General features: G+C 41.9%; 1 protein-coding gene across 1 annotated transcript in view; it reads right to left on the bottom strand.

The window, feature by feature from the left end:
• The window catches only part of ADAMTS14 (ADAM metallopeptidase with thrombospondin type 1 motif 14), a 102,931-nt gene that overhangs the window by 59,976 nt on the left and 16,703 nt on the right, over nt 1–26,252 (bottom strand). Inside the window, exons 3-4 of the mRNA XM_067552955.1 lie at nt 21,356–21,512; nt 16,484–16,680 (exon numbers count right to left, since the gene is read on the bottom strand). Coding sequence (XP_067409056.1) covers nt 16,484–16,680; nt 21,356–21,512 — 354 coding nt within the window. The remainder of the gene's footprint in view (nt 1–16,483; nt 16,681–21,355; nt 21,513–26,252) is intronic.

Raw genomic sequence — 26,252 nt, forward strand, 5'->3', positions numbered from 1 at the left:
CTTATTTTCCATAATCACCAGATAATCACAAGTTAAAACAAAATAGGTTTGATTTTTCTAAAATCTCTAAATAAGTTTCACTATAGTTCTGTTTTGCTGAGCACTTACAAACAATGAAATGCTTGACAGAATGGGTGGGTGTTAGTCACTCCTCTAGCAGAACTCTGAGCCAGGAGGTTTCCTTAGTAACCCAAAACAATAGGAAAATACTAAGTAACTTTGTATTATCAAGGAAATTCATTGGAAATATCATGCCACCCAGCTTTTCTTAGTAGGTAGATGCAGAGCATTGATGAAAAAACATCAATGGGAAAATTCGTAGGCTGCAGTCTAGTTCCCGAGAAAGAAATCTTTGTCTACATGCCCACCCCAACACACAGAGGTGTAGAAAATGAAACTCTTCTTCCAGCAACTCAGTTTTCCTCTGCAGAAGGCAAAATTCGTGTTACATCTACACCATCTTTGAATCTAATGATATTGGTTCTACTCTGCCTACTGCATCAGTTCGGCAGGTGGATAACATGCCCAGAATTAGTTCTCTGAGCAGAAAGCATATCCACAATTCTTTCTGCAGGCAGAGAGAGAATGCCAGGATTAGCTCTGCAGGCAGCTTTCAGAACCTAGAATGAGAACTAAATCCAATCACCTGAGTGGATGGATCACTTTGCACCTCATCTTCAATTCATTCCTGTGCTCAGTTGAGGAATATAGTACCATTGATTCCTTTCTGGGTAAATACCCTAAATTCTATCACCTGTCAAATCAAATGCTGCAGTGAACACTAAAAACACAAATGAAAAAGGTGTTTAACATCCAAAATCAGAAGCAAACTCAGTGATGACTCCCAAAAATCTAATTGAGGGGCACTTACAGGGAACCAGTGTGGCCTGAAAGTTGGGAGAGATGGGACCTTCTCCCAGATTAGGGGAGAGTGGAAATTCCAATTCCATGGAAGGATTCTGGCTGTGCTTCTTATAATTCTTTGCACCAACCAAAAGGGAGCAGGAGTCTGAAATCTGATAACAGACCAGGGATTGACACTGAGTAGTCCCACAAGGCTCCTAATCTATGCTTGTTCAAAACCGTTACAGAATCAAGCTTTTTACCATGTCTCTCTGTTTTCTTTGTTATAAATTCACACTCTTTTTTCTTTATTTTTCCTTTTCCCTTTGGCTGCAGCTACTGTAGCTCCCCTGCTGCCAATATTTGCTCCTAGCCAATATGGTCTTGTGCCACATCGCACACTTAGGCTTCTCTGCCTGAACGTGGCCGGTTGCTTTGAGTTAGGTTGTATTTTTAGAATATAGTTTTATCTGTTTGAGTTCTCTGTAGGTTCTTGTTGTTCCAGAACCTTTCCTCCAAACCAGAACCTGGATTCAAACCCCAAATCCTCCCTCCAGCTCCTATTCCTTGCTATTCAAGCTTCCTTAAGAGCAGTTTATTAACCAATTGTGCTCCAACCCATAAATGCTAATGTCCATTTATGTAGCCATAGCCAACTATTTTCTGTATTGAGTGCAAGCCCCTTTCTTCTTTTGTGGCCTGGCCTGATATTAAAAATATAAGCGTGAGTGGACAAATGCTGATGGGAACACCATAGGAAAAAGCAAAATGACACCCTTTATGTGACAATGTTCTCCATGAAATCTCCTTAAAGGGATTAAAGATTCATGCACACATACAACAAAAAATCCTCATACAATGAACAGGATGAAGTTCCTGCTCCATTGGGGGAAGGATATGAAGGGGGAAGAAGCCAACAACCTTCCATCCTTTCACCTCCCAGCACGGGCCATTCTCATCCAACCTCCTTTCAGAAATTCAGTTGGATTTAGAGGAATGGCCAAATCCTGCTGCTATGATATGAATCCCAGCGGCAGCCGCAGGCGGTGATGCTGGGGTAAAAGGAGGAAACAACTCCTTTGCATTATTCTTTAATCCTAAATTCACGTTTCCCATGCCTCAGCTTTAGAATCTCAGAGTCCCAGTCTTAATTGGTTAATTCCCTCTTCATGAGCTCAGTGGAATGACAACAGATTGAAAAGCAAAGCTGGGTACAAAACATTTCCTCTTCTCTGTCCCTCAGACAGTGTTGGATGCAGTCTTAATTCCCATCCCCACCATCCCCCCCCCCCCCCCCCATACAGTGCCTCTCTCACACAAACTATATTGTCACTGAAACTGCCAAATTTTGTACTAACATTAATTCTAATATTATCTGCCCCGCAGGCAACAAACTTTACAAAGTAGGAGCTTGATAACAATACAGATAACCAAATATTTATCTCTAGATGACACCATTCTGGACATATATAGGCATTTATACTTAGCTAATTTATCTCAGTTCTATAATCAAGCTTACACTAAGTTTTTGGTTGCAGAAAATGCTTTAAAAAGAGGTTGGTGAGAGAAAGACAACTGTGGGAGAAGAAGTAAATGGGATGAAGATGAGGAAGAGGGATATGTGCTACCAGATATTCCATGCTAATATTCTTGGAGGATCATGCTATAATAAGGTAAGTGAACAACAAATCTAAGTGCACCTGCAATATATCACACATACATATATCTTCGTAAATGAACTACTGAGTGACTGTTCACTTTTCGGTTTGTATAGGAACATAAGATTTGCTAGACTGGATCACCAATGAGAACAATGAGGGCTGCTGGGTGCTCTATTGTAAAACTGGCCCTAATGGTATAATACGTGCATGCACGGAAAATGTAAATGTTAGATATATGGTATCAGCAAAGATGATGAGAGTAATCAAATCTCAAACTTCTGTATGTAAGTTGGTCAATTATCTCTGGGCTCAGAGAGAACATTTCACCTCATATTTGGCACTGCACAATTGTTCAGGGACATTATGGGAGCACTGAGAACAACGGATTCATTCGGTGCTGAGCTCTTTTGAAAATATGATTGACCCATATATAGACTCATAGAAGATGAGCATGACCTATAACAGTCACACAAATCTGTGCTCCTGTTGCAAGAGGCATTTACAGGGCTGAGTTCATATTATCAGAGGTCATAGTTAATACTCATATCTATTTCACAATCCGATACAGTTTAAGGCCGGAAGGGACCATTAGATCATCTAATCTGACCTCCTGTCTATTCTGATTTCTTAATGAGCCACAAAACATCCTGGATTTCTAAGTGTCAGTAGTTGTTCCTTACTCATTTACTACTTTCTCACATGGGGTCTCTAGTGCAAGCCAAACAGGTGGAAAAAATTCATCAAGTTTTCCCTCCAAGTCATCTGATTTTGGAGTACCAGAGTGGTCATCTCTGGCAATTTTAGCTTTTCAGTGGTTAAGTAATTCAACGATTTAAAAAGAAAATCATCCACATTCCCCCAAAAAACATACACATGCACACGCACAAAAATGAATCCATTAGAATAGCATAAAGAGGCAGCCAAATCAGGGGAGATAAGGTGTTTTATCTAACTCCCAAAGCCAAAAAAAAATCTGCCACCCTATTTTTTCCATTATCTGCAACTAAATAAAGTAAATAAGCAAGTGACTGATAATTTGTCAATACGTTTGATCCGAGCATGAATTCATAATAAAGGGGCTGCCTGGTGCAATTTAGTGCAGCCAGAAATGGTCCCCAGTTGGCCACTGGATCATGATAAAGGAGACACTGACAGAACCTTAACAACTGCAGTGCTCTACTGTGCACAACGAACGCCAAGCTGATAACAACGCCCATGTACTATACGTGACACTCTCCCAACTCCTACCTCTGATGGCTCCAGCTACTTCCAAAACCAGGGTTTGGGACACTGGATAATCAGGCCACCTCGTTAATGCCAAATGGTAACTGTTACAGATTGAACCTGGCTCAGTGTGAGAATCTGACAGGAAGGATTTTCCCTCTCTAATCAGATTAAGGTGGCAGGAACCAGTGGGCCCTCCTAATGAGAAGCCAACATGCTCACAAAGAGCAGCCTAAAGTCCCTAAGCAGAGGATCGTGTGGGAAAAGAGCTTTTTTCTTCCCAAGGTCTGAAAAGCCCAGTGCTGAGGAGTTTACGTGGTAAAGGTTCTGAGAGCCTTCTCTCTCTCTCTCCCTCTGTTTGGATTTCCGTCGTGCGGTTTCAGAGCCTCCAGCCTGTTTGTCTTGGAATACATGAGACACTCACTCAACCAGTCATAGCAAATATATTGGGCCAGATTCTCAGTCTGGCTGATACTGGCTGAGATGATGATACTGGCCCTGAGTCACAAGACCACTCTGGCCAGGAGCCACTTCACCAGCCAGCTGAGGAATCCCCTGACCTGAAGAAAACCCCTGCTGGCATAAAGCCAGCATAGCTTATACTAGGTTACACCCTTGTCCCACCCGGAGCAGGGCTGGACAAAAGGGAGCATGGCCCGGGCGTGAGGGTGCCTCTGCACTCCAGCACTCCCCAGCTGCTGTGCAGTGGCCCTCCTGGACAGTTGGCTGCCTGGTGCAATTTAAAGCAGCCCAGCATGGCCCCCCCCAGTTGGCCACAAGATCATGGCTGAATCTTAATTATCCTTGTGCAGCTTTATTATTACAGCTTTATCTGCCTTGAAACAGGACCTGTGTACTTTGATAAATGGACTGGCAGTCTGTCTACTTTCACTGTTTCTTTAGTGAGCGCTTCTGTGTCCTGCGCTAAGGTGACCAGATGTCCTGATTTTATAGGGACAGTCCTGATATTGGGGGCTTTGCCTTAGGTAGAGGTGTCTATTACCCTCCCCCGCAATCCCTTCTTTTCACACTTTCTATCTGGTCTCCCCATCCTGTGCCAAAATGGTGTTTGGAACTTGTAATATAATTACTTCTTGGTGAAAGACACTTGCTAGAGCAATAGGACACGAAGACACCATTTTCCCCTCACCTTAGCAATGGACGTATCTACGACTGTCACAAAAAGCAGTACTGTATCAGGACACCAGCCCTTTTTAGACTAACACCTTCAGGCCCTGCAATTAAAATTAGGTCACTCACTTCAGCAATGAGATTCCAATCAATAACTACTAAGTGGTGCCTCATAGGAAGGAAGAATGGCACTTTACCACCATTACAACCTCCAGAATTAGTAGCTGTTGGAAAAAGAGAGCCTCATGCTGGTAAAGCCACCAGGAATAAAGCACTGCATGTTTATGCACACCTTCCTTACAGAGAGGCTCTTTATATATCACTCATCTCTCTCCCAGCACAAGATAAGGAAAGATATTTTTCCAAAGGAGAAACCAAGGGCATGCTGCAAATCACAAGTTAAATGGATTTGGGAACAGTTTTCCTAAAGAGACGCTCCTCGCATTCCCAATACAAGAATATCAATTCAAAACAAAACAAAACTTCTGAGGGTTCTCAGACAAACCAAGTTCGATAGGAAATGACATGCCCATAACCTTATACTATGGACCTGTCACAACACAAATCACAGGGGCTTCCTGCATTCATCCTCCAATAAAAATATAGTTCCATTTTACTTAAAACAGCTGATGGGCTAAAGGCACAGTGCAACCTGGCTGCTGGTGTTACACTTCCTTTGTTGCACTCTTTTGCCCTGGGTATTCGCATTAGGCATACTACTGCAACCTGGCTGGCTTTTTACTTTGCACTGGTGAAGTGCCATTATCATTATAGCCCAATTATACAAAGGTATAAAATATGAACCACCAGCTTTTGCTGGCCAGGAGGATCAGGATGAAATTTTAAAATAAACTGCATATATATGAATATTGAAAACATGTTTTTGTTTACTTTTGCAAGCTCAACATACTTCCAAATGGGTGAGGACTGGATTAAGCCAGTGTTTATAGACAGCAATGAACATCTTATTCACCAGATGAAACTATAGTTCAACAAGCATTTGTACAACAGTGTTCTTGGAAAAGAGAAAGTGTTCTCCTGTGTCTCTACACAGAGCCACAAAGGTTAGCCAACACCAATTCCATCCCCCCACATGCACTTCTGATGCACTGCTACAGAAGGCAACAACACACGGCTCTCACAAAGCTCTGCAGAAACCCCCCATGCCATGCTCCTGACTGCAGCACCACAAATAAGCATCCAGATATAAATCTTAAGTTTCTCCAGATCCTCTAACAACCAACCAGGTGCAACATCACGGAACAGCGCCCATATACTTCACTCACACAGCAATAGCACCATTCTGAGGGGCTCCCAGTGCTTCTTTGTGTCTGATCTTTGGCTGTGTACTTAGTCTGTAAGCGTCTCAAGGCAGAAGTCCCATCTTTCTTACAGTTCTCAGTTTTCCACAGCGACAGCTCAATTAGCCTTCTCATAGTCTCTTAAAAGGATAGCCTCTCTTGCTTCTTAGCGCAGGTTGTTAACCAAGTGTGACCTCTGGTGGGAAAGGTCTTTGGAACATTTCTCTTGTTGGTCAGACCACAGGTACCCCAGAAAGCTCACTGACTTGCAATAAGGAACTGAGCTCACCCAGAGGTCAAGCATGTTACCTCAGTGCCATGGATCAGTGGCACCAAATTAACAAACTGTGAATGATGGCATTTGGAGTGACAGTTCCCTGATGAGTTGAGCCACGGTAGTATCATCAGTAAGGGAGATGAACACGGTTAACAATACAGCGCCAAAATCCTGGCAAACCGCACTGGTCCAAAGACTCGGCATAATGGACATTAGCACTGAGGGGAGGGGAGTGGTGGGGGGTTGCTCTTCAGTGGCTGAGAATAGCTCATTAATGTGGAAGGGCAGAAGCAGTGGTGGAGAGGCCTTTGACCCTGCAGCAAGCTAAGAATGGCTCCCATGGACAGAAGCAGCAGCAGAACCCTCATCCTCAGCTGGGAATTGCTGGTATAAATAGATGTAATTCTGTTTATATGTTATAAGAAGTACTTCATAGGCTGTGAACTTTCAGAATCAGGATGTGGGCAAAAACTAAAGATCATTTACATCTGAATACACCTCCAAGGGTTGAGTGGGGCCTGACTTCTGGCAATAGGTTTTTCAAAATATTTTTGGCAAATTAGCCCCTAATTTGTTAGTCCCTAACAAAACACCCTGAATAAACGGCCCAGTCCTCCACTGCCATAAAATACCTTGAGATTCTCGAGGTTACGCCACCCTGAGAGCTGTAATGATTCTAAATTTTGCAAACATTTTCTGCTGAGCTTCTGAATTCATTGCTCATCTAACCCCCTGTACCTAAGATATATTTAGATTTTAAAACTCCAGGAGTTTTGGCTCTCCGATGAGCTCACCTCACTCTTTCTAGTTAGTCATACTGCACTCCAGCCTCGCCATGGCCGAGCTACCAGCTCATTAAATCCTCCTTTGTTACTAGCCTGACGGCACACCAGCCAAGCCTCTCCTCCTTAGCCTTTTCTTCAACTAACAGGATTACGGTTCAGGTGTGTGGTCTCGGTCAAGTTGTGATTTACAGATGTTGACATCGCTCTCTTGCGCGCTCCTTCTCAACAAACTCCCATGCATCTACCTATCCCCTGTGTCCTCTGGACCACGAAGCACAGGCTATGCCACTGAAGTGCACATTCCACTAACGTGTTTTCAGTTAAAAAAAAGGAAAACCAGAGAACTGCTGTAGAGGAATGTTAACATCCAGCACACTCTTGGGTTCCCTCCCCAGTGCCATGACAGTCTTGTCAGTGCTACGACCTGTCCTCTCACTCTGGCTGTGCTGGGTAATTTTCATGGCGCCAAATTTGAGGCCCGTTTTTTGGCTCACCAGGTGCATTTTAAAAGCTTTTTCTGTTGGATTAATGTGGTACTTTAGGGAATTACTGCAACAGTATGTAGAAGGGAAGCAAGGCTATCAAGCTGAAGAGGGGGCACCTTGCCCCCACCCGTACACACCCTGTAGCCCATTGTGACATCATGACATGGCAGGGGACTGGCTTGAAGAGAAGGCTTACAGGGGTCACAGGCCATGATGGATAACTAGCGGGAGAGTCCATTAAACTGTGAGTATCGCCCACTGAGTGCAAAAGATGTGTCAGAGCCAGAAGCAAAAACATAAGAAAGGAAAGAAAAGGGCCTCACTCCAAGGAGCTTTTGGTAAACTATTCATTTTGCATATTACCCAAAGGGGTCATGTTTTCCCCTTTTATTGATCTTTTCTTTTAAACTCATTAAACTCACAAATGGGCCCTTTATTTGAAAAGACAGCTGTCCCTCTTTCACTCAGCATAGCATCCTGAACATTCACACAGTGAAAAGCACTCCCTGCTGCGTATAAACCATGAAATGTGTTTGAAAATAAAGCTTTTGATTAAAACTGACAATTCTGAGATTCCCATGCTGTCCCCCAAGCTGAAAAAATGACATAATCTGTGACACCAGCAGTGTGGGGAGAGACCAGTGTCAGAGCATGTAACCCCATCCCTGCCTGATTTCAGATCAATTTAACAAACAAATGAACTTTAGGGGCAAATTTTTGAAGGGGCCTTATCTCAGCCTCTGTTCATGAACACATAAGAGACTTGCATGTACAATTCTTGTGAATGCAAATGATAGGTACATGAAACCCATTTTCTTAGGCAAACTGAATTTTACAAATGTGACAGAGCAAACGAATTGTTACCATGAGTGAGCACACAAACAGAGACAAAGCCAAGGGCCCCCTAATAAATTGACTTTTAATGTTTCAGGGAAATATTAAAAATATTTTAGTCTCATCCAGACTGTCATATACTTTGATATCTCTTCAGGAAGATAATTGCACTCAGCCAACTAAAAAAGGCAATTTTAACTGAAAACGTTATTTTAAAAGATAGTGAAAGCTGCACTGAGGACTCCCCCTTCACTAAACAAACCTCTCAAGACACCACTTTAAAGTACAGTAGAACCTCAAAGATACAAACACCTCGGGAATGGACGTTGCTCGTAGCTCTGAACAAAACATTACGGCACAATACCTTGCAGTCAGTGTCTTCCAGCTGAGGCTGGGAAAGATCTCTGCAAAGGTGGCACCTGGCAGCACTGCCTGGTTTGCAAGCAGCTCCCTGCCCTATTCCTGTTTCTTGCCTGTGGGCTGAACTGGCCTGCATGCTTGGCACTACAAGCCACAGCCTCCAGTTGTCTCTCTCCAAGACTCACCCTGTTCTGTGCACTGCTCGCCGGGCTCCAGGGGCAGCACATGGCAGGGGATTGGTGCCAGCCGGCTGCCAGCAACAGTCCCTCCTCTGCCTCTTGCACTTCCAGATGTGTTGGCAGGATCCAGGAGTGAAGCCACAGGCAAAGCTTGGGCCGCATCGGTGCTCAGGCTGTAGCCCTTTAAAACATCTCCAGAGCATAGTGTGCAGGCAGTAGCTCTCAGCTTTGGACTCTGGCTCCAGCTCCAGGCCAGATTTTGGCTACAATAGTAGCAGCTCAGTAGCTCCCTGTGGCTGACTGCAGCTTCTTTCCTTGGCTTCTTGTCCCCCTGCTAACAGGTGGTGGTGGTGAAAACAGCTTCCCCCTCCCAGTAGGACAGGGTGGCAGGGGGAGCGAAACAGAACCCTTGGCTTACAGAAAACAGTGCAGCTCCCAGGCTGCTTCTGTTCTGCATGCCAACCTTTTAAGTATAAACCTGTATTTGCTTCCACCCCCCTCCCCCTCGCTGCTGTCTGATTGCTTACTTCCGGTTCCCCATGGTGTTTGGTTGACCGGTCAGTTCGTAACTCTGGTGTTCGTATCTTTGAGGTTCTACTGTATCTCCAGTGTCTACAGTAGTTAAAGTCATCTGACCTTTAGTTAAAAAAAAGATAAACATCTTCTGCTCGTCCCTTTGGTGGTCGCTTAAGACAGATCTCATTATAGAATCCTCAGTTTAAATGCAGTGAGAAGCATGCAGACTTTCAGGCAAACTTGGATGTCAAGTTAAAGTTGAAATGCAGAGCTCTTATAAAAGTGTAATAAGCTATGTAAGGTCCCTGGTCAGTTATCTTTGAATGGGCAATTACGCCTTACATGAATTATTTGGAAATCAGATCCTCCCACGTATGCAAAATCTATCAAGATTCAGGATTTCCTCCACAACAGCTGAAGACAACACAGATACGCAGCCTTCTTGAGCATGTCCCAGCTCTGACATCAACAGCTGCTGTGGAGAAATGGAAACCCAAACTCAGGTTTTGGCAGGTAGGTAATGAAGGAACTGGATTTTCACAAACCTGCTTCATCACTCCATTAGCTTCCTTCTCTCTTGCTCTCCTCTTCATACCTTCTTCCATGTTCACCCTCTCCCTCCCATGTGCCTGGAATACCCTTCCTATTCCAGTACACCTCATACCTCTCCTTTTTATTCTTTGAAAAACTAATTTCCCCAGAAAGTTCACAATACTAAACAATACTAGTAAAACACAGCCTCAAACCTTTACTGAAATTTAAAAAAATACAGAATAAAGTGATGTAATAAATAGTGAACACTCCAAGTCCCTGATCCTGCAAACATTTACCCACATTCTTTTAATTTAGTTTAAACTAAGCTCAATGGGATTATTCACGTGCATAAAGTTAAATAAGTACGTAAGTGTTTGCCTGATCAGGGCCTAAGTTATCACTATGTTGAGGGGTTCATAGTGAATTTTTGAGTTTTATCTTTGTCAGGCTATTTACCCTCCAAGCTCTTGGTGCAGGAGCCTCATATTTCTTTGTGTTTGGGCAGTATTGAACAAACCCTTGATGCTTAATAAATAAATCAGGAGAATGCACGAGAATAAGAATTTTCACAGAGTTTGTTTTAAAATTTAAATCTCTCTGTAATTGTATATGTGGGGATGGCAACACTGTTAAATAATAATGCAGGATTGCAATGAGGGATGATAATGCCACTTAGGAAGGCCTATGGAACTGCACTGTACAGGAGGTTCCCGGTAATCTATACACCTTGCCATGAAGCATTACCTAGCATTACCATGAAGCGTTACTATTTCTTTATTGTTTTACTGCTACGCTTTAAAATTCAGACTTCAGAAGGTAAATAGTTATCAGGTGTTTTATGAATTTAGCTGATTGACTCACACTGACATTAATGGGAAACATATAAGTAAATCCTTACATCTCACACTGATTATTTACCCACAGTCTGATTGACACCATAGCTGTGATTTTGGCTGCATTGCAAGTTAATGCTGTTTTCATTTCTACATTTTAAAAAGTCTTCACAGATTTGTCACTTCAGAACTGGTCATGCCTGCATAACACTTTCCATGACCCTGCAGAAAAGAACTGGAACAGGGAGGAGGGGAAAAGGCATGAAAGGAAGAATAGCTGTTTTCATTCTCCAGTTTCAAACTGTACCAGAAGCTACTACTCAGTATATCTCAGTTGGTCCACTTGACATTGCTTGGGAACCCAGTTATGAGAATTAGGGTTTGGAGCACAGATTCCATGTCTCTAGCTTCCAGACACCAAAGCATCCAATGAGAGAGCAGGAAAGACAACAGGTTTAGAAGGAATTTCTCTTCAGGCCCCATCTGGTGCAAGATACTACATCTACTCTGGGACATTTCATCTAGCATGAGACATTCAGCCAGGGAGGGAGGTGAAGACTGAAGGAGGTGCAGGGAGAGACAGAAAGACCTTTGTGAAGACTGCTCATATACGCAGCTATTCAGCGCAAACACTTTGAATGGCTAATAATAAAATAAATACTCGTTGTCCATGTCCTCCGGCTCTTTGGGAATATGCACATTTTGCTTTTTTTTTGTTAATAAATGATTAAAGGAAAACTCCTCTAGGTCAGTGGGGAGGAAAGCTCTGGAGTAGAGTTCAAGGGAAATCGGGAGAGGCTACTCAGAATTGATGGAGGAGAACTGAGGACTGCCAAAGGGAAACATCGAAATGAGAGAGAAGCTCCTGATTTTCATCATGAATAGCTGCTCTTTGAGTGTAATTTTCAAAAGCACCTAAATGACTTAGGAACCTCTGAAAATTGTATCCTTTGTCAATATGATGCAATAATTTAAAAAACTAAACGCAAGAGGCCTTCCTTTGTTCACTGTGGAAGAACAGCTTTCACAACATTTCCTGGGATTTTGGAGACAGTTTTCAGGGAGATGGAGAAGGAGGTGACATTTTTCTCTTTCCCTCTTGGAGATTCTCATTCTGTCTTTGCTGAAGACAATAATGTGAATGAACCCCACACTTTTCCTCTCTTCCCAGGAGGGACCACCTCACCCTTTCTCCCATTCCACTCACCCAACCTCAGTGCCTCTCAGCCAAACAGGTGTTCTGGACAGCAGCCATAGCCCATCAGGTCTCTAACCCCCCCTACAGCCTGTCAAGAGTTCTGCAAAACCCTGAATTATTTATATACTTGCAGAGAAAGCAATACCATTCATGCTAATATCTCCCTGTAATGAAGACAGTTCAGTAGAGCAGGGTTTCCCAACTAGTGTGCTGTCAGGCCCAAACAGGTATGCCGCAGAATGTTTTGAAAAACTACATGTGAGAACAAAAAAACCTTCCCTTGTATTTTAATTAGTGTGGGAGCCACATCACATTCTTTACTTTTGCTCTCCAGGACGAGGTCCCTTTCAAATAGTATGCATGCGTCACATTCCACTCCCCAAAGCGAGGTTAAGGGAGATAAAAAGTAAACAAAGATGACGTGCCCTGATGAGTGCAATGCACTGCAATGAAACTTTGATGATGATGCACATAAAAAAAGACATACAATTCAAGCCTAAGTTTGATATTTACATTTGACTTGGGGTAAAAGCCAGACCAAGCTAGACCCAGAACAGCATTATAATTAATTATATTGCATTTAAAAACAGCGGGAAATGTTACAGACACTTGGGAAGACTATTTTGGGAATGAGAAGAAATGATTAATTATTAATTGCTTGTCATACCAATCTCCCAATACCCATCCCATTCTCAAGTGTGTATCACTTTCTCCACTGAGCATGCTTTTGTCCAGAGTTCTTATATTTAGGTTTAATGTTAGTTTCCACGGTTGAAAATGTTAATTCTGGCACAAAAGACAAATCGCAATCTAATGTTAGTCACCATAGCTGTTTTCATTTTAACCCTATTGGCCTTGTTCTGGATAGGCTCATAAATATACATGAGACAAAATTAAGAGTGGTCTGGAAAGAAAGGAGATGCAAAATTACGCTATTCTCATATGAACTTAACATTATGGGAGTCACATGGTGGTCAGTGTGTTTTTCAAATCTTACAAATCTCAAAAGTTACAGCAGTGAATTTCAAATTTATGACCCAAAAATGGACAAATATTTGAAGAAAAACGATTTTGGCAATTCCACATCTACTTGCAGTGATAAAGCTGAACATAAAACTAAGAAAGTGAAAATGGTGAATTGACAGTTCTGTGAGAGCTATCTGCAATATGGATTTTCATCTACAGGGGACCAGCTTGCCTTCTTTCACAATGCCTCATGTACAGGGAAAAACTCTCAAACCATGCCATGCTGCCAAGTAAATTAAAACGACACCTTACAAGTAAACATTCATCCCTTGCCAAGAAGGACATAATTTTTTTTTAAGCATTTGAGGGATCAGAATGAAAAGCAAACACAACTGATGATAGACTGTGCACCTGTTTCTGACAAAGCGCTGGAAGCAAGCTACATTGTTGCTGAGCTTTAGCAAAGGCAAAAAAGCCACATACATTGCAAAGACATTAATTTGACCAGTAAGTAAATAAATCGTGAGAATAATGTTAGGTGCACATGCAGTCAAGGAAATTGATAAAGTTCTCCTTTCAGATAACACAATAAGTCGCCACACAGATGACCTTGTCAGGTGATATTGAGATGGTGCTCCAAGAAAAATTAAAATCAAATGGAAAATTTGCACTGCAGCTTGATGAATCAACAGATATCAGTGGCCATGCTCAACTCTCGGCTAATGTAAGGTACGTTGACGGAGACAGAATCAAAGAAAATGGTTTGTTTTGCAAAGAATTGCCAGGTCACATGCCTGGAGAGGAAATACTCAGTGTGACAACAGCCTACCATTAGGAAGAACTTTCCTTAAAAAATTTTATCAGTGTTTGCACCAATGGGGCAACCTCTGTGACTGGCAAGTGAAGGGATTTGTAAGCAAGGTCAGGGAATAAACCCCAGATGTGTTGGTGATCCACTGCCTCCCGCACCATGAAGCTCTCATCACCAAAACACTGCCAGAAGAACTGTCTTTAGTCTTGGATGGGGCAGTAAAGATAGTGAATTTTTAAAAATTGCAGCTCTTAAAGTCATGTTTTTTCTCCTTGCAGTGTAAGGAAACAGGAGCGGAGCACCAAAGTTTATTTTTGCAAATTGACATATGCTGACATTCCCGTGGAAAAGTTCTCTCACAGCTGTATGAGCTGAGAGAGGAAATCAAAGTATTCCTAACTTCAGAAAAATCACTGTACACGGACTTGATCACTGATGTGGCATGGTGCACAAAGCTTGCCTGCCTGGCTGTTATACTCTGCCACCTCAATGAACTGAACAGGAAAATACAAGGTAGAAACGAGCATCTTCTCTCCAGCACAGATAAACTGCACAGGTTTAGGTCTAAATCAGTTAGCCCTCTAGTGTGAAAAAGAAAAAGTAGCAAAAGGAACAATAGAAATGTTTCCCTTGGCAAATGCAGCAGATCCTGCTGGCAGTATTTTGGTCAACATCGTTTCTGAGCATTTGGAAAATCTGAAAGAAAAATTTAGTTCATATTTTCCTTCAATTAATATAGAAGATTTTGACTGGATCCAAAATCCTTGGAGTTCCTCTGCAATGCAAAGCGCTAAGAAGGTTACAATAACGGATCAAGGTCAGCTTGCTGAATTAAGAATGGACCACAATTTGAAAATAAAGTTTGATGATACGCCATCGGACTCTTTCTGCTTGAAGGTGGGAGGTGAATATCCTGTAATATCGTATCTCTATTCTGTTGCTATCTCTATTCTGTTTTCAACGACATACCTGTGTGAGGTAAGTTTTTCAAGCCTGACTTACAACAAGAACAAAGACAGCATCTGAGGTCAGTGGAGCAAGAGCTCCGAGTGGCCTTGTCAACATTTCCTCTCAGGATTAAATGACTCTGCGCATCAAGACAAGTTCAGATATCTCATTAAAAGATTTTTTTGGTTATTTATTTTTTATTTGTTTATATAATTTATGGTCGTTCATCACAGACTGTGAATCACAGCGTGCAGCGCTACTCTATTCATCGGAGTGCCATTCCGCGTCAGATAATGTTAGGTTTGGATCTCTGACATGAAGTTTGGCATTTGATGTTGCTCACTTCCAAACCATACAAAAGAAGAATTTCCTCAAAGATGAAAAAGTAAAACCACAAGTCTTGATACATAATAATATCATTAGTTGATGTTTCTTAATAGAAAAGTTGTATCAATTATTTGTTATTCATCATATAATAATTATTTTTATTTCACGTCTTGGTGTGAATGTGTGAGCCAACTGAAAATACTTGTCAGTCTGTACAATAAAGTTAACGATGTTATGCTGTAACATCATTAACTTTGTTGTACATACTGTGAAAGGCAAGGGACCACCCTTGCTTAAACCAAGGCAATAAGAGGGTGAGTTCATTTGGAGACAATATCGTGCTGTGCCTCAAATTAATTAAAGGTATCAAGGTGTGCTGGCAGAGAAAAGCTTGGCAACCACTACAGCAGAGGGACAGTTCACTTGAGATCTCCCCCAGAACTACGCTTTATCTGTACAGGTTAGGAAGCAGTTTTGAGACAATCTGCAGAGACAATGCACATACAGCATGATGCAATAGCACAACTGGGTTACAATGAATTAGCCCTTTTAACCCACAAGAAAACCACAACCACCAATCAATACAGACCAGTTACATTATGGGGGACATTATATAGTAGTATGCCATTTTACAAGGGTTGAGACAGTCACAGAAAAAAGTTTAAAACCGTTTTTACCACATATCCACTTTTCATCATTGCAAATGCTACACTTGTTAATTGTCGAAGACAACTCTTCCTGAGGCTTGTGTTTAAGAACAGTAGATTTGGGACATCACAATAAGTTTTGTGTCAGACGACAGTAATGACAAAATGGTTGGAGAAGACTTCACTCCAGGACCAAGCTGGGAGAGTATCCTTAACTCTGATCCAAATATCCAAGAAAGAGGGGCAAGTTACAGTAAAAATAAATCTGTTTTTTGTACACAGGTCCTTTTGTCTCCTGTCTGAACCCAGTGTGAAAATTCCTCTTCAAAGTCAAGAAAGGAGAAGCAACAGCCTTCATCAGGCAAATGCATCTCCCTTCCAAAGGGCATACTGAAATGTACCTAGATTACTTGATTTATTCATATTCAGAACTCATCCATACTCCAGTGAATAAACTGGCTATAGAACTGCCACTATACAAAATAATACACATGGCATATGTAGACAAAGCAATGCTTTCGATCATAATTATCACTACCAATTTCTACTTGCATCCACTCACTTCCCACAACCTCCCACATCCCTCTCAGGACCATAAACAACAAAAGAAAAGAAAACCTCACTATGTTCATAAGCGTGAGGACGTAATTCTGGACGTGTTCCTTCCCATGGAAACGCACAACTGAATCGTCCACTGCCAGCAAGACCTCAATGTTGTAGTCATCCTTCTTGGCATGGCGTCTCTTCCGGTCCACTTCACCGAGCCGATCTTCAATCAGGTCCAATGAGTTTGGGAGCTCACCCACACTGAAGCTTGGAACTGAAAAGGTGAGAGAAAAGAGGAAAGGGGGAAGGACTTTAAGGTTGCTGCATGCAGCACAATGTCGCTTTAGCAATGTTTTCTGGCTCTACTAACTACATTTATTGTCTGTTTTCTTATGTGCATGTATGTTCATGTATCTGTGTGAATGCCTGCCTGCTCCCTGTATTGATTCATACCCCCACTCAGTGATTAGGGAGGGAGAAGCTGCCAGTATATTGACTATAGGGGAGGAGTCTGTGGACAGAGAACACCGTGTTTGTTTCAGTTCCCAGCCCCTCCTCCGGAAGGTTCTGGAAAGAAAGACAAGGTTTTGTCAGCCTGAGGAGTAAAAAGGTGGCTGGTGGCTGTTTAGCAACAGAGCTGTAGTGTCTGTTCTTTTATTCCTTTAAGGAGAAGGTGCATGTGTGTGTTCCAGTTTTTATTCACTGGGGAACTGGAATGCACTTTTGCTCCAAGGCCCAGAACCAGTCATTTCTAATGTCAGCTTTCTCTGACAATCATGCTTCTCCAAGCCCAGGATTGGGGTCTTATTGAAGTAGGAGCTGTACAATACACATAAGGAGGATCATAGATGTATAGGAGAATGCAGGAAAGCAAAAGGAGATAAGACGAGGTATCAAAGGGAGACAAAAGGAAACAGTTAAGGCCCAGATCCCCAATCTCATGGAAAACAGGCAGTTAAATACTTTTGAGGATCTGGGCCAAAATCCATCAGATGTCATTTCTGGAAGCAGAATCTTTTAGTGGCCACTGAGAGCAGGCATTGCTAACACCAGAAAGGATTAGTTAAGGACTTGGAGCACGTTTTATTTTAAATGTGACTACCCCGGTGGTGAAAGGTACAAGACTAGACATCAAAGGGGTATGACATCCAAGGACACTCATAGTATGGGAAGCAGGAACACTATCAATTCTACCCCCTCACTTTTATCAGCACTAAATTTGCCCTCAAAGTAAAAAATCTGAATACGTGCCCCCAAATTGAGTATTAAGGGTACTCTGAAGACAGTAATAACTTCTAGGGGGAGCTGGGAGATATCTCCATCACCAGGCCTCTTGATAGCCACATGATTCTCTGATACCAGTGCCCTATTTGGGAGCACATCATCTAGTTAAATAAAGCTAGATGACATTAAGAAAATTTCATTGCTCCAAACAGTGAGTCACATAAAGCATCTCTCTCTTCTGATGTAAGAGCTCTGATCTTCACACAGCACATCCTCCAGGAATTTCTGTATTTGCCAATGAGGGGTTCATTTTCAAACAGACAGATGAAGACTGTGAGGCCCAAGCTGTGAAGCTGTGTTTATCTTGATCAAGAACATTAAATATAGCAAAGCAAAAAGCTAAGCTCTCACCACAACTCACCCTTTAGCCCCCGACCCCCATCCTCCCACCTTTAAAATAACTTATCCAGTCACAATGTTTCAAGAAATTCCTTCTCTATTTTTACCCTCTCTCCTTTTTACAGAGCAAGCTTTGACAGACACATCACACATTTGCACCAGAGTTGTCAATCCACTCTTACATGATGTCTTCATTGGCCAGATGCCTGATTACAGTTTAGAATGTGCAGGCAGATGGGTAGATGGGAAAGATCAACAAGAACACAAGTAAGTAAATACAGCCAGCAGGCTTTGCCTCAGATGATGTATTCAATCTTCCTACTGTACAGCCTTTCCCTTTAAAGTGAATTTAGGTCCTGATTGGCAGCTCTGTAGTTCTTTCTATACCCACTACATAGTCAAGAAGCAATGGCGACTTGCAGGGTCTGATTCCTCCTTCCTGTGCACTGTCATTACTAGTGCAAAGTGGAAGTCAACTTGCTACCATTCTGATGTGGTAGTGATTTACATGCATTTTGCAGTAGTGTAAATAATGACACAAGGTGCAGGATAACAGACTCAGACCGACTGGATCCAGATAGGAAACGGTGATTTCTGGATTGCTTCATCAGTCACCTGCGCATTCCAATCCTCCAGCCTCCTCTAAACCAAAACTGGTAACAAAGATGAAAGCTCTACCTCCGACCAACAGTCATTCATCACCTTCTCTTTTCCCCTATTGTTTCATGGCTCTTTGCAATTTTTTTTATTAGCAATACTGAAAGAACTGCTGACATCACATGGGAAGCTTTTAAAATCCCGTTCTCTTCAGAGGTAATTCTGCTTCCAACATATGCTGCATTTTTGGAGTGTTTCTTGATCTCGTTCTTTATTACTGAAGTATATAGGCTAGATAATAGGATCTTTTCTGTGTTAAGATTTCTCTGCTCCTGCTTCTCTTCCATGCTGTGTTTGCAACATCACAGCTCGTGGCTATGGAAATGAGTACATTCAATTAAAATAAAAACCTGCATCTCCACATCTGTCTTCAAATAAAAAAAAACTGCAAAGTTACAAACTGAACCAGCCATTCGAACCTCAACTCATCCTTATCCCAATTCCATTTTGCCCTGGTGTTTTAGCTCATAAGATGTGAGACCGTCTATTTTCTCCTTTCTTCTTGGCCTCTTCTCTTTATCTCAGTGCTACGAGGGGAACAAGTGGCTGACAGCAAAATCAGTTTATTTTAAAGATGTCTCACCTTTTCCTTTTGCCACTAGGAGGAGGGGGAGAGGGATCTGAAATCTGAATCAGAACTCAGTTCCAAATGTTGCAATTATGGATTCTCTGTACAACAGATCAAACCATCAAATTATTTTACTTAAAGGAAAATCTTACAGAAATCACTAAACATGACTAGTACCTTAACCTCATTTCAAACCCTAATGCAGTAACTCTAACAAAGGACCCTCTAACACAACATAAGAACAGCCATACTGGGTCAGACCAATGGTCCATCTAGCCCAGTATCCTGTCTTCCAACACTGGCCAATGCCACATGCTTCAGAGGGAATGAACAGAACAGGTAATCATCAAGTAATCAATGCTGAATGTAAATCTGCCAAGAAGATATTTGCCTCTGTTTAAGTGATCACTCAAGCGATTATTCATCATTTTAAAGACTTTTTTGTTCATTGTTGTTGATAACAATCCATTTGAGAGTTAAAACTGAAACTGGTTCCCTTTTGACAATTCTGTTTCCTTCAACATTTGCACAGGCTGGCTTGTTACTCTAGGATTTCCCAGATGGGGCTGGGCTGTTGGCACTGATTATTTGTTTCTCTCCTTCTCTCACTCTTATTGTTTTTTAAAGAAAAAGAGCAGACTTCTCTGTGAAAAGTTAAATCATAATGACAGGCACCCTGTAAATAAATAGTGTGTGTCGGGGGTGGGAGGGAGAGAGGAGGAGGAGAGAGAATTAAGCAGGCATAATGTAGGCCTAACAGCTAAACGGCATTATTTACATATATTGTCATGAAAATTAAAGTTCTAGAAAAGCAGGTGTAGAAATGGTGGATGGGAGCATCTAAAAGCATATTGAACAAAGCTGACTTGCACCTCCTGCTCCCCTCACCACTCACCCCTTTCTCCACAGCAGCATGGATGGGAAATGCTCATGGTCCTTATTTCTCCACACCCTGGAAATGATGACTCTCCCTGAGGGTAAAAGGCGGGTCTATGGATATTGGAGGCAGGAGGGATCTAGTCTGGGCTCCAGGCAGTTACAAGGATCTCTCATCAGTTTTGCAAATGTAACGGAATGAAAGTGAAACTGATTACAGCCATGAACCAGATAAACTGAGTTATCCCCAGACACCAGCTCCACTGACACACTCAGATAGAGGGATCCTGGGGGAGTTATGCTTAGAACAAAAGACTGGAAATCAGGAGACCTAATTTCTAATCCCATCTCCGACAATTACCCCATGTGTCCTTTAGAAAATCACTTAACTGTAAGTGTAAAAAACCTACTTTACCGGAATACTGTGAAGCTTAATCAGTTACTGTTCATGAAACACCCTGAGAGTTTCAGGCGGAAGGTGCTATAGGAATGCAAAGTATTACCATCATCATTACTGGTTTCTTAAAACTGACTTCCAATAACGGCATCCTTTACAGCAAGATACCAGATTATGATGGAGTACCAGATCTTTCATAGCACTGAAACCCGTTTTGAATTCAAAAACACACCTTATCATACTGAAAAGATTAAATGAACTCAATGACAGCAGACTTCTCCATTTTGATGGTTTATCCAGGGTGAGGAGATTTGGGGTTTTCTCTGCACCCAGTCACCTGCATTTTGATTTTTCTACAGGTAAAACACAAATCATTCCCATTCATCTGAACAAAATTATCCAGCCGATTCATCCCAGGGTATTTTCAGCAGGATTAGGAGACTCTATCTGCCAAATTCTCTGGTGCTTTAGGGCGTAAAGAGGCTATTAAGCTTAACTGGGTTCCAAAGGATTCCGCCAGCAATCCCACTGCCCAGCACAGGTATCATGGGTGAGCAAACAGCATGGCTAGCTGAGATTGCCGACTGCCAGAAAGTTCCCTGGGAGCTGTGGGTAGCCAAACACAATCTAGAGCAGCCAAAGTGGCCTAAGAAGCATCAGGGACAAATATGCACCTAGTTCAGGGAAATACAAAGGTTGCTGAAAGCTCCCCCATCAATCAGATTTTATGCCTTTGCACAGCAGCTCAGCCAGAGCTAAAGAAGCATGTGCATGCAGGGTGCAGTAATGTGCATGTGTTTAAACACACACACACACACAGCGTCCTACCTTCATTATGAAGATCCTTGTGTGATTCTGCTCTTTCCTGTCTGACAGCAGATCTGCGGTAGACAACATGTGCCCTCCCATTTTCTTCCTTCTTCTGCTGCCCCTTCTCTAGGGGCTCAATGAAAAACTCACTACTGTCCGTCCGAATCAGGCCAGCCTAGAATGCATAAAACAGAAAGGGGAAAAGCAAAGAAAGAAAGAAACTATATATACATCCACAGTACTACTAAAAGAGTGCATTAGAGGGAACGTGCAGACATGGAGTGAACAGGAACCCCAGAGTACAAGACCCCCCTCAAAACAGCGTGGACAAGGGCAATTGGCATTAAACTCTTAACACTAGATCACCACTGTTCCCTGCAAAAAAAGAAAAAGGGAGAAAATGCAAAAACCTCATGTGCAACACCCAACTCTTAGAGTAAACTTTGATACTGTATTTAATTAATAAACTACCAACAATGACAGCGAGTGATGGAAACCAGGATAATATGAAGTCAGCAAACTCACTTTACTTATGACTTCAAATTCAAAGGTACACCTTTGCATATGCATTAACCCTCTACCCCTCTTAGACCTCACATTATCTCCAGAGACATTATCACTATTATTGATGGAATTTTTTCCCAGGAAGGGAAATTAACTAATGAGACTACCTGCATAGAAAGATACTACTCAACATCGGTGTGGCAGTATCAGTCCTTTATGGCATAAGTTCTTGGGAACTGGAACCTGTCTTCTATGAATTTTCTCTGAAGAGCCTAGTACACCCATGTGTACCATAAAACAAAATAAAATGCACATCAACAAAGAGAGAACTTTGGTGACATTTTCAGCCGTTTCTACTCAAAAACACTTTTTTATATTCCATTATCATTTACAAAAACCAATATTCACACATTTACCCTAAAGATTGGCATAATCATTATGATACACCTTTGATCCCTTAGACACTTCTCAAAACCATTGTAAGTATCTTTGAAGTATTTGGAGTTGTTCACTCAAAACTGTGAAGAGATTCCCGTTTCAGCCCCAATGGGACAGATTTCCCCTCCTTGTATCCTCCATTGGCTCCCCCTTCTCAATTGTATCAAGTGCAAGCTTGCTATCTTCATCTGTAGCCCCTTTACAATTTAGCCCTGCCCTATCTATTTGATGCATTTTACCATAATGTCAACCCCCACCTGTACTTTATCAACATACTAGTCTCTGTCATCTGCCAGTATGTTGCTTTCTCAAACACCTGCATGTTTCCTCCCGTGCCACTCCTTAAGAGTGGGAAAAACTCTCTGAAAAGATCCACAAAGCCACTACTGTATCCTCCTTCAAATGGCTCCTTAAGAGTACCTCTACCATCATGTCTACAATACAGATGGTCAGTTTAGCCCTCCTCTTATTGTGCAACGACATAGGCTACGGCTATACCGACGGCGGCAAGTTCACCGCCGTCAGATCGATTTCTCTGGATCGACTGAGCGGTCAGTGCAGACCTGCTCAGTTGATCCAGAAATCAACATACTAAGATCAGCTACACAAGTAGCGTAGCGCTGCGTCGAGGGGAATGCTGTTCCCGGAGGCGCAGCACAGTGAAGATGGAGCGCAGAAGAGAAGAGAAGCAGTCGACAGGAGTTACACAAAATTTTTGCATACTTTGCGTAACTCCCATCGACTGCCGCCAAATCTCACAGGTAAGTGTATACAGGGCCATACTCACTTTACTGCTGCCTTGCCCTCCCCAGCTTCTTTGTATCATTCACCTTTTGCATCTTGTTATAACCTAAATCATAAGTTCTTTGAGCAGGGATTGTTCTTCTACTATGTGTCTGTTGGGTGCCTAGTATAATGTAACCCCAATCCTTGATGGTTGCCTTTAGGTGTTACTGCAATACAAAATAATAATTTCCCTTTGTTTTCCATGCCTATTATTCCCCTTACACTAACGTATATAGGAACAACTCCTCTCTTTCCATGAGGGGCTCTCCTTTTCAATCAGTCCAAATAGCAATACTTTATTTGGTAAACTCAAGAGAAGTATCTATTCAAATCAAATTTGTTTTGCAAAACTGACTGACAATTTATCGGAGAGAACAGACTGAGAGGGCATTTTTTAGCTTCTAAATTTCCTTTGACTCTTGACCACCACCCCACATAAAAAGTTCCTCAACTTCTCCCTGATGGAAAAGAGGAATGAAAAAACAATTTCAATTTATACTCCTTCTGTGGTTACAAAATCCCTTTTCTTTTGATCAGTTACAACTGTTTCTATTTAACTCATCCACACTGTGGGATCCATCATCTACCATGAACCCCTGCCTTCAAACTCTAGCAACCCTCCAGAGCCCTCCCCAAATAGGAGATGGTGAGGACTGAGAGGGAAACCAGCCATTCTACCAAATATATTAACTCCTCTCAGAGTTACAAAAAGATCGTCATCTTTGCTCATGAAGCCTTTTGAGATCATTGGATGGAAACCACTTTATAAATACAAAGCATTATGATTAGTATACCTCCCAGACAAGGAAAAGATGTATGAAAAAAACAAATGTTATTAGAAATGTTTTCTGGCTGCCAGCTGTTCTTGGTTTGTATTAAGCTTCCATTAAATTTGCCTTGAAATTGACCAGATCAGTTATGCCCTGAAACTCCAGCTGTCCAGGACCTTAGGCAATCAAAAGGAAATCACACACTAGGGATGCCTGGTTTTAGCAAACACAAGCACAGTGGGCTAGTGGTCACCATGTCCTTATTTCATATCACTTGTACTTCATCCACTGATCAAGAAGAAAGTTCATTCAGAACACACACATCAACAGTGCCCATGGAGAATCAGCAGCAGCACTAAATATTTTTCACAGTTTTAAAAGATTTTTTCCACTTATTGTTAATCAACAGGCTCCTTCAGGAGTTAGAAACTTAACAGTGTCATGTTACCAAAGTTGTTGGCCTCCATCATATACATGTATGCTAATTTGTTCCTGAAGGCTTGCCCATGAATGGTGGGCTGTCCACACTGGCTTATTACTGTATGAATGCCTGTATCGGGCTGAGCATACCGGTTTGTTTTTGTAACACTGCCTATGAGAGCTGGGGCTGTGCATAATGGATTACTGAACTACATCAGTACTAGGCTACTGGAATTTCTTTTCTTTTTTTTTTTTAAAGCGCATTGAGAAGCACCGTCTTTTACAAGAAGTACAAACAAATGACTGGATTTGGGAAACATATTTAGAAGAGACAGGAACGTCAACTCTGGAGCCCTTCCAAGCTTGACTCTGTATTTGATTCCCTTCATATTCATGTATGGGTGTATTCACTGTGGCATTAGCCAGCCTGGCTTGCTTGTACTCCATCAAATTTCCTGCCCCACTTCAGTTTTATTAGCTGCTTAACTCTTTTGGAAACAAGTTTTTCCCCAGGAAAATAAGTCTGTTTAGTTGTTCTAGGATCATACTAATGGCTTTACATACCATTTCTTAGTCCCTTCCCGTTTTACTACAGCTGTACGAAGGTCTTGTTTCAGGCTAATTCCCACAGCTCTGATTAGCCTGATTACAGTTGCAGGCTCTGTTATAATAGCTGGTGGCACTGCCCAGGACAGACTTGATCAATGCTACTCTGACTCCAATCCCTTCTTTCCTCTATGCCTGCTCTCTTTTTTTTTTTCTTCTCTTCAAATTCCCCTCTTCGGTTCTCCTCTGCCCCTATGATGTTATCCTATGAGAAGCTTCTCATTGGATGGTGCCCTTGTGACAGGGGAAGCTTTTTATCTATGTACCTTGTGCTTTTCTTTAACTCCCATCAGCATAGTATGTAAATGTTTTCCATTCATTTTCTTCCTCCCTTTGAACATCTCATTGTTAACAAGAGGAATAGTAGACTCAGTGTTGTCAGCCAATCATTATTCTCCTCTACTTTTCTCTCCTCCTTTTCACGTCTCTTTGTTCCCCCAACTCATTTCCTTTCTCCTTCCTTCAACTCTTACTATTCTCCACTTCCACTTCCTTAATCCCTTTGCATATTATAATCCTATTAACTAAAATGCCTTAATGGTCTTGATTCTTATTATTAAAACTTAAATATTCTTCCTAGCTGTGAAAATTGTGCTTTGAGAGAGACATCACCAATCCAAAGTGGAATAGGACCCCTGCAGTAGTTTACTGCTCATGGAAACGTCCACTGACCATTCAACATTATATTGGGTTGATTTAGTCATGCAGCCCACCCATTACACAAATATCATTCCTTGGGCTTTTTCTTACTTAACTACTTTAAAAATAGAACATTGAACATGCAGATCTTTGCCTCCCCTATAGTCTCTTGTGTTTCCTACACTATTATTGAAGAAGGCTGTGTCTGGACATGAGCTCCTCGCCTTTGCAAGCCAGCTCCTCCTGTTTGATCATGTAGTGAATTCATTACTTTTGAACCATCCTACTGGCCAAGGAGTGCTGAAAGCCACTTATTAATGGGGGACAGTCAATCCAGTTAGGCCCCAAAATAAACCATTCTTTGAAGGAAGAGATATCAATGGAGGATTTTATTATTTTATAGATTTAGGCCTAAATTTTCAAAAGTAACTAATGATTCTGGGTGCCTCAGTTTCTGGGTGCCCAACCTGAGACACCTTAAAGGAACCTGATTTTCTGAGTGTGTGTTCAGTACTTTCTGAAAACCAGACCCCTTTAAGATGTGCACTTGAGCACCCAAAATCACTGCTCACCACCTAGGACCTACCTAGTAATTCTACTGAAAAAATGCTATCTAGAAAATGTAGGCCATGAACACATACACGTATGTGAAAGGGGCACACAGAAGATAGTTGTATAACTGCAGAAACATATGATATACATTGCATATATCATGCAACCTTCAGCTTCACTGCCCTTCCATGTTTCTGGGT

The sequence above is a fragment of the Emydura macquarii genome, unplaced genomic scaffold, assembly GCF_026122565.2.
Source record: "Emydura macquarii macquarii isolate MOO-44397 ecotype Brisbane River unplaced genomic scaffold, CSIRO-AGI_Emac_v2 contig_1390, whole genome shotgun sequence".
Taxonomy (NCBI): Eukaryota; Metazoa; Chordata; order Testudines; family Chelidae; genus Emydura; species Emydura macquarii.